We start from the raw sequence: 14,377 nt of genomic DNA on the forward strand, positions 1-14,377 counted from the left end.
CATCCCCTGTCCCCTGTCCTGGGAGCTTGCGCTTAGCGGACAGATTGTTCGCTGTGGGTGCACACAACCTGCCTCTGCACATGCGCAGAAATGGACCTGAATAACCCCCATAATATGCAAGTGTCCTGCAAAGACACGGGTCCCGGCGGCAGTGTGAAAAGGGTAAGCTTTTAGGAATCCCCAGCTCAGATCCATGCAGGCCTGGCGACACCGGAGGGGGTCAAATGGGACAGCCATATCAGGCCAGAAATTTCAGGGGGGTTCGAGAATCTGCCACTAAATTTGGGTCTGAACCAGCCAATGGTGCGTTTAAATTGTGCACCGACTGCCCACAAAAGTATAAAGCAATCAAGACCCCCGGTTACCCCATCACATGATCTACTCCTGGTCAGAGTTGCGTTGCCAACATCACAATGCTTAATGCCACACCAAGCCTACCCTGACTGTCCCTGCCAACATTGAGGAGCCAAGCAGTCCATCTATGTCACAAGCTAATCCAGACAGCAGCCGCCCACCGCTTCACTGCAGTTAAATCAGCTGTGTTTCATCGCCACCTCAAGTTCGCGATTAGCTAGCTGAGGTGTGTGTAAATTAAGGCAGCATGGGTTTGTATAATGCAGGGAGGTGTGATGCACTATTTTGATGTTGGGTGACGTATTTGGGAGGTGTGAGACACTTTTTGTTGTGTCTCCCTCCGCACAGGAAGGCAGGGATGCACACTTCACTACATAAGTGACCAGCGATGTCCGGAAGAAGCAAGTGCGCATGACCGCTCAGCACACAGCGGGCGCATGCGCAATAGAGAAAAAAAAAAAAAAAGACGGAGATCACGGAGGGCACAAATACCGCAAAGACAATGCGGAAGAAGAAAAGATAGAGAATATGGAGAAATAGAAACAAGTAACGGCGCGCAAATATGACGATAACCAAGCGAAAAAACACAAACTCGGCACGAATGTAAGTGCATCCCGCCCCCAATCTGTAGGGAGTGCTGTGTATGTGTCTGGCTCTGGGGGCCTCAAAGATATCAGTATACCGAGCCCCAAAATTTCAGTTGCCAGCCCTGCAGGTTGGACACGGGTCAGAGCTGGGCTTCAAGCATATTAGAGGCTTTCGAAGAAAACATTGAACATGTGAAACGCATGTTTTGCATTAGCTCTAGCAGAGAACACTGTGTTTACGGTTTAATTACGTGCTGTTTTTATATCTTTAAAAGGTAAAAGGATTATTCATGTACAACATTGCACAAGAGAACTGACACACTCTTATGAGAAGGACATTGTTCAACCACCAAGTATTTACAAAGGAATTCTAATAGGGGAATGAGCTTATGAATAATCATCTGGCTAAAGTAATAAAAAAACATTAACAAGCAAAACGGCACAACAGGGGGATTACACTGAAGGCAGCAGAACTTGGCAAATCATTCCTTCCCCAGGGCCATCAATTCTTCACAGTTTTAAATAGTAAACTCAATCTGATCACTAGAAGCATCTGCAGCGTGACATTTGGAAGTGAGACAGAAATCCTAGAATGTGCGATAACTACAGAAAAATGGGAACTAAGAAATCTCCAATATGAATACTGTCTACGCTGGCAAAGATCCGCAGCAGTGATTTCATTGTCTCATGCTGCCAGTTTGTGAGGATAATTGCCATTTTCTGGGCAAAATGCAAACTGCAAGGCAAGAAGGACATGGGAAATATCTGACACAGCCAGTAATTAAGTAATGGTTTTAAAATGACTTACACAACGCGCAATGACCACTGGGCACCAATGCAGTGAATGCACTGGTGCGAACGCATGCTGCGAGGAGGGAGTACTACCATTCATAGGGCGGGTTCTGGTTGACTCGCAAGGGTGCAAATTCCCATCCGAGCGAATCAACCACTGCATTCCTTACTGCTCTTGTATAGTCATACTCAGGATGAACACAATCCTGTTGCATTATAAGATTAAGTGCCACCATAAATCCTTATTATCATAATACTGATAGGTTCCCACTAATAATAAGATTGATGGGACGTCACTGTAGCATGTGTATCTGCTTGTGTGGCAGTGATAAATACTTTGCGATAAAATAGTCTTTGTATTGTGCACACTGGCAATTATACTGTAATTGAGTTTACAGCATGTGTAACCTCTCAAACTGCTGATGATCCGTAATTCAATATGTTTCATTGGTCTCCCGTCCTAACAGAGCATGCTACTTAATGACTTCTGAGCATTTATAACCCTCATAAGTCTGAGAAGGACTGTAACCTTTTCAGTAAACATAACTGTGCTGTAATGATTTAGAAGCAGACTGTCCAGAACATGATGTTAGTGGGAAAGAAACGGCTCTATCTGCTTGTCTGCAATATACGGTGCTTCTTGGGGAGGACCACCAGTGTCCTCGGGACGCGACAGGATTACAGGGTATAGGCAACTAAAATCCCCTGTGTAAAGGACGGGTCGAGCTATTCTGCAAGCTAAATGTACAGTGTCCATACTGTAGATCAAGTTTATTGAGAAGTTCTGGCTATATTTATTTGAACTTGGAAAAGATGCTGTCTCCTCCCCCCCGGCTGGCTGGACTGGGCCCGCATGGGATCTCACTACTCAATCTCCAGCATAGCCCAGAGCCAGCAGCAGCAAGGACAGCGCTGTTCCTGCTTTGGAGATAGGGCATCGCCACCTGCAGCTGTCAAAGTAGATAGCGGCAGGGGGCGGAACGGTCAGCGTTGCTGATTGTTCATACATTTGCCCTCATATCAGACTGCTATCATTAACCCCTTCCTGACAGAGCCTGTTTTTGCCTTCCTGACAGAGCCCTTTTTTTTCAATTCTGACATGTCTCACTTAAGTGGGGATAACTTTTTTTTGCTTTTACTTATCCCAGTGATTTTGAGATTGTTTTTTCGTGACACATTGTACTTCAAGTTAGTGGTAAATTTTCGTCGATACAGTCTGTGTTTTTTTGTGAAAAATACCAAAATATCGTGAAAAAATGGAAAATTTTGCGATTTGCAAAATGTTAAATTTTCTGCTTGTGAGACAAATAATCTTACCACTCAAAATAGTGAATAACTAACATAGACCATATGTCTACTTTATGTTGCCATCATTATTTCAACCTCATTTTCATTTTTTTGGACACTAGGAGGCTTAAAATATGAATAGCAAATTCTCAAATTTTCAAGAAAATTTCAAACACTGATTTTTTTAGGGACCAGGTCAGTTATGATGTGACTTTGAGGGACTTGTATGTGAGACACCCCCATAAATGATGCCATTTCAAAAACTGCACCCCTCACAGTATTCAAAACAGCATTTTGGAAGTTTGTTAACCCTTTAGGTGTTTCACAGGAATTAAAACAAAGTGTAGGTGAAATTTCAAAATTTCATTTTTTTTTCGGATTTTCAATTTTAATACATTTTTCTAAGGAACACAGTAGATTTTACTAGAGAAATGTGACTAAAAATTGATTCCCCCAATTCTTTGGTTTTCATAAATATCCTATATGTGGCCCTAGTATGCACGGTGACCAAACCACAGGCTTCATAATAGAAGGAGCACCTACTTGATTTTGGAGCCTCCTTTTTATGAGATTATTTTTTAGGCACCATGTAGGTTTCTAGGCACCATAAAATGCTAAAAGTTAGGTACCCCCCCACAAGTGACCCCATTTTGCAAACTACACCCTTCAGGGAATTCATCAAGGGGTATAGTGTACATTTCAAACCCCCAGGGGTTTCACCAATTGTGGTACAACTGGGCAGTGAAAATGAAAAAAATAAATTTTTCATTTTCACAGCTCAGTTGTATCAAAATTGGTGAAACCCCGGGGGGTTTGAAATGTACACTATACCCCTTGATGAATTCCCTGAAGGGTGTAGTTTGCAAAATGGGGTCACTTGTGGGGGGGTTCCACTGTATGGGTGTTTCGGGGGTCATTCAACCAGAATCTGTGCTGCAAAATCCAAAAATCACTCCTTCCCTTCTGAGTCCTGCCATGCACCCAACTGGTATTTTTTGGTCACATGTGAGGCATTGCCGTACTCGGGAGAAATTGGGGCACAGATTTTGGGGTGCTTTTTCTCCTTCATACCTTGTGAAAATTAAAAATTTTGAGCCAGAACTGCATTTTTCTGTAAAAAAATGTAATTTTTTACAGAAAAATGCAGTTCTGGCTCAAAATTTTTAATTTTCACAAGGAATGAAGGAGACAAAGCACCCCAAAATCTGTGCCCCAATTTCTCCCGAGTACGGCAATGCCTCACATGTGACCAAAAAATACCAGTTGGGTGCATGGCAGGACTCAGAAGGGAAGGAGTGATTTTTGGTGGTGGAATGAATGGTGGGTGCTATGTCGCATTAGCAAGACCCCCGAAGCACCAATACAGTGGAACCCCCCCACAAGTGACCCCATTTTGGTCACCAGCTTTGGGATGGGGGCTGGCGCTGCGGCTGGCGGGGGGGTGGGAGCGGTGCTGGCGCTGCGGCAGCCGGGTGGGTGGGAGGGAGGGGGGCTGCCGGGTGGGAGGGGGGGGGGCTGGCGATCGGTGGTGATCGGTGCTGTACAGCACTGATCACTGTGTTACCGAGCGGCTTAGCCGCCGGTAACACAGAAAACGCTGCAATTGGCTGTTCACATTTGAACAGCCAATCGCAGCGATCGCCGCGAGGGGGGATGTCTGCTGTCAGGGACAGCAGACATCTCCAAACTGTCACTGCGTCTATAGACGCGGTGACAGTAAAACCATGACGTATATATACGTCTTCGGTCGGGAAGTACCTCCCGACCATGACGTATATATACGTCATATGTCGGGAATATCTATGTATATATATGTGTGTGTGTGTGTGTGTGTGTATGTATATGTATATATGTGTATATATGTGTGTATATATATATATGTATATATATATATATATATACACACATATATATATATATGTGTGTATATATATATATATATATATATATATGTATACACACATATATATACACACACACATATACACATATGTATATATATATATATACATATATATATATATATATATATATATATATATAAAATTCAGCTGATTTTCATTTATTTTTATTTTTAGCAGCTCATGCTGCTGCTGCTGCTGCTGCTGTGGGTACGGGGGTGGGCGGGGGGAGCGCACGCTGCGTGCGCTCCGGCTGCGACTGCCGGGTGCTGCTGCCCTGGACGGTGAGCTGCCGGGGGGGTGGGAGGGGGTGTCTGCGGATCGGTGGTGATCGGTGCTGCACCGATCACCACCGATTTCTGTGTTACCGAGCGGCATAGCCGCCGGTAACACAGAAATAGCTGTGATTGGCTGTTCACATTTGAACAGCCAATCACAGCGATCGCCGACCGGGGGGGGCACCCCTGCCCCCCCTGGGCGACGAGGGGGGATGTCTGCTGTCAGGGACAGCAGACATCACCTAACTGTCACTGCGTCTCTAGACGCAGTGACAGTTAGAAGCCATGACGTACATGTACGTCAAATGTCGGGAAGTACTTCCCGACCATGACGTACATGTACGTCAAATGTCGGGAAGGGGTTAAGATAGCGCCCCTGTCATTTAGCGCACCCCGGCTGCTTCTTACATGGGGGCGAAGCGGTATCAGTGCTTATAACGTACGCCGTTAACACTTCTCCCCCATAACGACAGATGATACATCTACACCTCAGACTCTACTGCGCATGCACAGATGTAAAAATGGTTTAGTGGTCATTATTCCGGTGATCTCCGAAGTGGAGCTGCCCCCGTAACTGGACGCCTGAGGGTAAGGGGGAAATTTACTAAGAAGGGAGTTCTATTTCACATGGGATGATGCTATAGGCAACCAATCAGATACTACCTATTATCTTCAAGAAAGTGGTAAATAAATAAGAATTAGATTCTTATTGGCTGCCCATAGCAACAACTCATGTGAAATAGAACTCCCACCTTAGTAAATTCCCCCCTAAGTATTTTTGCCCATGAATGATGTAATGAAAATTGATATCTGATAAATCACTGAGTGCGTACACACTAAGCTTTTTTTACCCGGCCCTGCGATTTCCACGGGTGGGGGGAGATTGGGACCATGAAGTGGTTCACTCATCCTGTAATACACCCTGAAGGACAGCGTACTGGGAGATTTATAGCTCAAAGCAGCTAAAAATGGGAAAACTAAGCTACTTTGAGCTCAAAATCACCTAGGGGGAGATTCTCTAAACTAAAAATGCCCGGGTGCGTTAAATGACAGGGCATCCCCCGCCGGGTTACTGCGACAGGGGCATCGCCAGAAAAATCTAGCGATGCTCCATAGAAGCCTATGGGCCTCTAACGCGACCCACCACCGCCCTGCACTGACCCCCCTCACCTGTGTTCGGGCAGCACAGAGCTGTGCCCGGCGCAGCAGCGCCGGGTAAGGAAGGGGAGAGCCGCTGACTACTAGGACAGCTCTTAACTTAGAACTGTCCTTTGCCATAATTATCCCATATGTTAGAGTACTGTATATGCCATAATTATGTATGCGATGGGGGGCGGAGCTGGGCTGCGGATGTTTGAACATCCCGCCCCTAGTGTGTATGGGCCTTGTCGACCCTTATGAGGTATTTTTGTTCCTGACATTATTTGCAGATTCGGACTGTTCTGCTCAATGTGGGAGGACAACTTCCACTTCCAGTCTACCCCTACAGAGGGTTATCTGTAAGCTGTACTCATGTTCATCTTCACCGCCAGTACTACAGTCACAAAGTTGTTTGGTGGAATGGTCTTATCTTTTTGAACCACACATGTCCCTGAGCTGAGGACCTCCTTAGTGCCCATCTGCTTTAAGTAGATTTGGTTCCATCTCTCCCATTTTTACAATGAATCCTTCACTTTCTAAGGGCTATTTCACACGCTCCGGCTCCTGCCGGCATGGACGTGCAGTAAGGTAAATGGCTCAAGAATCCCTGGCAAGTACCTGAGCCAGATTTGCACACAGTATATGAGCCATGGGGTACATACCAGCATTATACACATGTGCAGCAGTATACACTGCTGGAGATTCGCTGAGTTTTGATAAGAGATGTGCAGAAAAGGTAGCCAGGTGAGGCACTGCCTCACCTGCCATAAACTTTTTACTCCAGAGTTTTGACTATTATTAGAATAATAAAAATAAGATTTTTTAAATAAATAATTTGTATGTATGACATACTTTATCAATTAAAAATGCCGGCATATACGCTAGTATGACAAGAAAAGCTGTGCCTCACCGGCTACACCCCACCGCACGCCACTGCCTGCCGGGTGGCTAAACCCTGCACAGCCAAAAGCCGTACAGCTCACAGTAGTTAATAATGGAAGCGATTGTGTCCATTCACACGGGACGACCACGGCTCGGCCGCCCGGTTGCAGCCGGATCCCACCACTGGAAAGGACAGCTGCCGGGCTGTGGCCATCCCCACCATTCTAAACTTCTGTGTGAGGCACGGCTTCTTGGCCGTGCAGGGTTTCGCCGCCAGGCAGGAGCTGGAGCGTGTGAAAAACCCTTAAGAGCGCCCTGATGTGACACAATCCTTTAAACATACCTGCAAAGACCCTGACTGTTGGGCGATGTGATTTCCTTCAATATGTAGATTGCTTCAATAATTTTGTTAACAATTTTTTGGGATGTAAGTTCTCTAAAGGTGCCCACACACACACACATATACACACAAACACACTAGCCACTTTTTTGATGGCCATTGTTAACGGCATTATCGTACATATCATCTAATGTATATATTCATAATGATGTGTGCTCTTGTGGGCCAGGACCCCCGCCACACCTGCCACCAGGTAGCTATGTATGCACTTGCTGGCATTGGCTTCCCCAAAGGATCCAGTGGCTCCCGACATCACTGTGGGTACACATGTTCTATTGTACCCAGATCTAAATATATATTTTGTTTGCAAATATTTGTATATAGAAAGATCACAAAACACAATTTGCAAACAAATGTGCTGTGCAATACAAGAATGAAATTTAAAGAAATATTGGTACTATACATTTGCAAAATGCAAAAATAATGGAATACTAGAAGGGTCATAACATCTAATAACAATATTTTAAGCATATTTTTGAATATGACGCCAATTGCAGTGTTTTCATATGACACAAAGGGTGAGATTTAATAGGATGAGAGATTCAGAAAGTGAGAGAATAATCTTTTAAATTTTTTAAAGCAGCAATCATGTATACTGCAAAACCATTTTTATTTTGCAGTGTAAATGATTGCCGCTTTAAAAAAAACTGGAGATTTCTTACTAAATCTCTCACTTTCTGAATCTCTCATCCTATTAAATCTCACCCCAAACTTAAGTGAAAAATTCTTTAAACAAAAATCTCTGTACTTTCATTCTATGGTGGGAGTGTAAGATACATATATTTACATTTCTTCTCTGAGAATTTTTGCACAAATTTATGTGAAACAATAACTAATTAATTTGCATAATCACAATTGAAATGTTCACAGCGAACCCCTTAAACTCAATATTTGACATCAAATAATGTACCGACCATTAGTAACAGACCAATGTTAAACATTTGTTATAACTGCTAAATATAGTCTTACAAAAAGTATGCAAAGCCACAGGAAATATTTCATAGTAATAAAAATGAATGAACATTAATTTAATTTCAGTGTACATCTATTAAAAATGAGATTGAATATTTTGTCATTTAAATGTGAATTGATGGTAAATGGCTTTTATTGATGTCCTATCATCTCATGATTGCAAAACGTGCACAAGCTGTTGTACTATATACTTCCACTCCCCACTTAACATTTTGAACTCTTATATTAATACAGATCCAAATCACTGCCAAATGGGTTCTTAAGTCCACTTTAAACAAATGAAGAGGCTGAGCAGTGTTTTATTTAAGCATTCTTTGGTATTGTGTGTCCCGTTAATCATTCGTGTGAATTCTGTATTTGAGCTATTAAAAGTCTTCAATAAAAATCTGGAAGCAAATCAAATTTTATGCATTGATAGGTTGCTCGGATACCCACTCCAACATACTCTATTATAAAGCTACAAGTACTTCAAATAAAATTGTAATTGGTTTGCTGAATATATCCAGATGTGCAAGTATCATCAATGCATCAAGCTGATTTACATAGAGCAAATGCTGACTTTACTTATGGGAGGTTGATGTTACAAATTTGTCTTCAGATGTACTGTACATGTGTTCCGTCATGGATAAGTCCTGCATTAGCTGCGGGCTCATTCCACGTCTGTTCTATAGTGTTAGGGGAAATAAAGTATAAAACTAAATGATGTGACTTAACACAGGCCAATAAGGATTTTATTATCTACATGGGTTAAAAATATGGGTAAAATATCATGACTTTATGTGTCTTGAAATACTTATGCTGAAGGGAGTAGCTACCATAGGTGCAGGGAGTGCAGCTGTTATGGGCCCAGAGCTGAGAGGGGCCCACTTTCCCTAACACAGTTACATGTGGTATACAGTATGCATTTTCTCCATTATGGCACAATATGAACTGGGGCACATGCCCAATATCGGATGCATCTAAGTAGCACTGCACATGCAGTGAGAGCCCATGGCCCATATGCACAGAGACATATTGTTAACAGATATTGTTCAGTGTGTAACACACTCTCTAGCTTGCACATTGGCTAGTGTGTACAGGGCTAAGTACTAGAACCATGCAGATCTGCCTAGGTGTAGGGGCTACAGAAACTGCCATAGGTCTAACCCTTCATCTCACAAAGGGGGAGATTCTCTAAGCTAAAAATGCGGTAAAAACCCAGTAATCGGGTTTTTACCGCATTTTGGGATGCTGTAAGCATCCCCCGCCTGGCGTGGGGCATTGCCAGAAAAATCTGGCGATGCCCCATAGAAACCTATGGGCTTCTACCGCAACCCTCCGCCGCCCCGCACCGACCCACCGCCACCCCGCACGGACCCCCGCCGCCCCGCACGGACCCCCACCGCCCCGCATCGCCCCCCCTCTCACCTGTGTCCGGGCAGCACAGTGCTGTGCTGCCCGGACCTGTGACCTCCTCCTAACTGCACTGTAATCCTCTTCCGGGTACAGGGAGTGCATAGTGTAATAGTCGCTCGCTGCTTAGTGCATGTGTACGAGAACACCTCCCCTCGCATGCCTCCGCTAGCTTGAGAAATCATTCGATGTTCACGACCATCATATGATTTCTCCTGCCTTCGCAAATAAAAGTCAGTCTCAACTGACAACGGCCAGGTGGCTGACGTCCTGTGATGTCAGCAGCCCGTCCCCGGGAGGCATCGGTCCGCCAGCATACCCATGGAAACGGACAGCGTTTTATGGGTTTCCCCATAAAAACACTTGGTGTTCCCATGGACGAGTGGCCCGGCGAGTGTGTAACTTGCCAAAGCCGTTCGTTGCCGGGATTTGCACATGCTCAAACCCCGACCATCGGGGCTGGGGCTGATTTTGGATTGCTGCAAGCGATCCTGAATCGGCCCTGACATGTGTTGCCATTTATGTAGAAACAGAAGATATGCGTGTTACCAGTTTACACATAGACGTACATTGTCCTCCGTTTTCATGCTGTGGGGAGAAGCAGACACGGCTCACGTTGCTGTTATCTGTTCTGTTCTGGAACTGGGAGCATCTCAAGAACTCCGGCCAAGTAGAATTCACAATCTCCAGCACTGGCCCGCAGCCATCTTGCGCGGCCTCGCAGAACGATCTGCACGGTAGTAATGGATAGCTGAGGAGTGAAAGAACCATTGTTTCTTAGTACAGCAGCTTGTAGCGGAAACATGAAATCTTAGCAAAATAATTTCTATACAGCAATGAGAAATGAGAATGTTTGTGTAACGTATAGCAAGATCCCATGTTATTTGTCTTCCTAACCTAGAGGTATTTATGTGCATCTCTTACAAAGGAATGGCTTCCTCCAAATGCATCTGTCTGGCTCCAGTCACTACATCAGTCACGCTCACAGACCACAGCTCAGCATGACAGAGCTCTTTTATTGGTATCTTTTGTGACTTATGTATAAAGGATTAATGCTCGTCAGTTATTTATATATTGTCTCAATGGTGCAAATGTTACATATATTGCAGGATAAAATTACATTTGTATGTCGTAAAACTATTCTGTAATCACAGCATAGAGTAATCATGGCTGTTTGCACCACAGCGGGAGATTCAGTTGTCTTGTTTTTGTGGTTTTCCTGTTATGCTAAGCATGGGAATGTAATTAATAACACAATGGCAGTAAAAACACTTATGTAAGCTTTTAAGACAAAGACATTTGTTTGTACCGTCAGCGGCATCGGGGAAGGTGCATACTCCCTCCTACCGGTCGCGGCCTGATACGAGGGTTGAAGGCGGGACCTCCGGTTTCACGGGCTCGCGGCTACCCGCTCCCGCACACCACAGGCACCTATTCCCCCACATCTCCCCCGCTGCTGGGGGACTCCACCGGGCACCTGTGGAGGTGGTGGATATGCCCGGGAAGCCCCTGCCCTCACTGTTGGCAGCAATCCATTTTAAACATCCCCCCTGATACCACATGCCTGCACAGCACCTGGTCACCAGCCTGACCTCTACTGCATATTGCTGACAGCTTCTAACCCCCTTGCTGCAGGGGAAAACCCTGCTAATGTGACCTGTTCTCCGTGCTGGATCCCCCTTTCAGTGAATACACACAGTAAGACACCTGCAGCAGCCTAGACAGCTTCACAGTATACAACCTAGCATTCCATGCTGAATATATATAATTAACCCTCCTGGGACATCTACAGTTTACTCTGAGCCTGTACTACTGTTTATCCGCATCGGCTGCATGTGATAAGTTTTGAATCCTCTCCACAAGGCCGCCCCCCCTCCATATACACAGTCTTTCTATTTGCATCATCTCTCTCCCTTGGTTTGGGAGAAGTACTGTGTATACCTATATATTACTTCAGATTTATTACAGTTATTGGACTTTGCTCCTACTCCACTATGTTCAACACCACTGCAAAGTTACTGTATACTATACCAATATGCCCTAATGGCTTGTTTCACTATTTGTTCAATGTAACTGTTTCAATGTGATCTACAGCCTTCATTTACACACGTGTAGACCTCATAAAGGATTCCCTATATCTTCCCACACTAAATTTCTGGTGCCAGTCTCCATGTCCTCTACGAACCCCGCCCTAGACCTGTGGATACTCCTCAGACTCAGACCACTCCAACACCAGATCTTTCTCTAAAAAAAATAAATCTAACCCTAAGCCCAAACCTCCTAAAATGAAGCCTGCTGACATAGCCGCAGTCCTTGGCCCTCTGCTGGATGAAAAACTGTCTGGCATCCAGGAAGCCATCGACTTCACCCTCACTCAACTGTCTCAACATTCTAACCGCTTAGATATGGCTGAACAAAGAGTCTCCTCCCTGGAGGATGACCTCCAGGCTGCTCAACTTATCATGGACTCTCAGGCCAAAGATATCACTGCCCCCATGGAGAAAATTGACGACTTGGAAAATAGGAGTCGTCGCAATAATTTAAGGGTGGTGGGCATCCCTGAGTCAATTAAGGGACATGAGCTCATGGACCTCCTATCCACTGGAATCCCTGAGCAATTGGCTCTTGATCTTAAAGGATTCCCGCTGGCCATTGAGCGGGCACACCGCATTGGCCCTGGCAGGGCTAACCATGGAGGACGCCCATATGCCCAGTTATTATAAGAATCCTCAACTAAGCCGATAAGGTAAAGCTCCTGGAACATTATCGCAAGACTGCTATCCTCTCCTGAAATGACAACCGTCTGCTTATCTTCCAGGACTTCTCCAACTTGGTAGCTACAAAACGTAGGGAATTTGCTCCTGTCTGCAAACACCTTATTGACTCCAACCTTAAATTGTCTCTATAGTATCCAGTCCGCCTTCGTGTCTTTGAAGATGGAAAACCGCTTTTCTTTGATGATGTAATTTCAGCCCAAACCCATTTCTCTATTCCGGATACCTGAACTCTCACTATAATTTTTCTTGAAGGAGTCATTATATAATAAGGTCGTAGCTTACCAATGCTATACTTTGATATACTAATTGGTCTACATTGCGTCACTTTCTCTTATTTTTTATTTAATAAAATGTCTATCCCTACAGGTTGACTAGCCATTGGGCATTAATATGCCTCTCTTTATGTGTTTTATGTGTTTTTTTTTTTATTATAATGTTGTTTAGATTTTCTGCCTGTTCTGCCAACAAGCACATCCCCACTGTGGGTTGCCCCCCCCCCCCCCCCCCCCCCGCTCGCTGGGACAGGGGTGGGCTCCCTTTAACTTACAAAATCTATTTTATACTGATCCCGCCCACAAGAGTAGGTTAATATGGTTGACCCAACTCCTTGCACTAATCCCACTGGGGAAGATACTCCTTTTTCTTCCTTTAATGTTATCTCATGGAACATAGAGGGTCTCAATCATCCTGTTAAACGCAAAAAAAGTCCTTTCCCATCTCTACCATATGTCCCCACACATTATCTTTTTGCAGGAGACCCACTGGGTTGATGGCTCCCAGCCATTCTTTAAGGCTCCCTGGATCAGTGATTGTATTTCAGCCTCGTTCAGTAACAATCTAGAGGCGTGGCTATTATTTTTCACAAAAATCTCCAATACTCTATAATTAAAAACTTTCTAGATCCAGAGGTAAGATTTATTTTGATTTGACGTTCTCATTGATGGCATTACATATACTCGTTTTAATATTTATGCTCCTACTAACCCAAATTACTCATTTTTTTGCTATGATTCTACAGAAGCTACTGTCCTGCGGACACTCCAATCTGATCTTGGGAGGAGATTTCAGTCGTTGACCCATCCATGGACAGATCCGGGGTAGGTGTGGACAGACACCCAACTTCTTCTACCCTACTTCCCTCCCTATGCTCTCAACTTACTCTAATTGACCCCTGGTGTGTCTTTCACCCCATACACAGGGATTATTCCTTTTTCTCTCATCCCCATTCCACCCACTCCCACATAGACTACTTATTCATTTCTGATCACCTCCTCTCTAAAGTGACCCATACCTCCATACACAACATCATCTCCGATCATGCTCCTATATCGATGACTATTTGTTTATCTCTCCCTCAATCTTTCACAAGATGTTGGAGATTCCCAACCCACCTCTTTCACTCCACAGACTTTCTATTACACTTAAAACAAACTTGGCTTAATTACACAATTTACATTTCAGATCAGGCCGAACACCCTTCCCTATACTGGAGCGCATCTAAAGCCGTTCTCAGAGGCCACATAATGTCCTACATTCACTCCAAGCGCAAAAAATTTATCACCCGCCTTAAAGAACTTAGTACTGCTCTTGCTACCGCACACAAAACCTATAAGTG

General features: G+C 44.4%; 1 protein-coding gene across 2 annotated transcripts in view; it reads right to left on the minus strand.

Annotated features, from left to right (window-relative positions):
- The window catches only part of CORIN (corin, serine peptidase), a 230,702-nt gene that overhangs the window by 71,370 nt on the left and 144,955 nt on the right, over positions 1 to 14,377 (minus strand). For both annotated transcript variants that reach the window (XM_083167929.1, XM_083167930.1), the window contains exon 5: positions 10,555 to 10,736. In XM_083167929.1, the coding sequence (XP_083024055.1) occupies positions 10,555 to 10,736 (182 nt within the window). The remainder of the gene's footprint in view (positions 1 to 10,554; positions 10,737 to 14,377) is intronic.

This window comes from Crinia signifera, chromosome 1 (genome assembly GCF_055691185.1).
Source record: "Crinia signifera chromosome 1, ASM5569118v1, whole genome shotgun sequence".
NCBI lineage: Eukaryota > Metazoa > Chordata > Amphibia > Anura > Myobatrachidae > Crinia > Crinia signifera.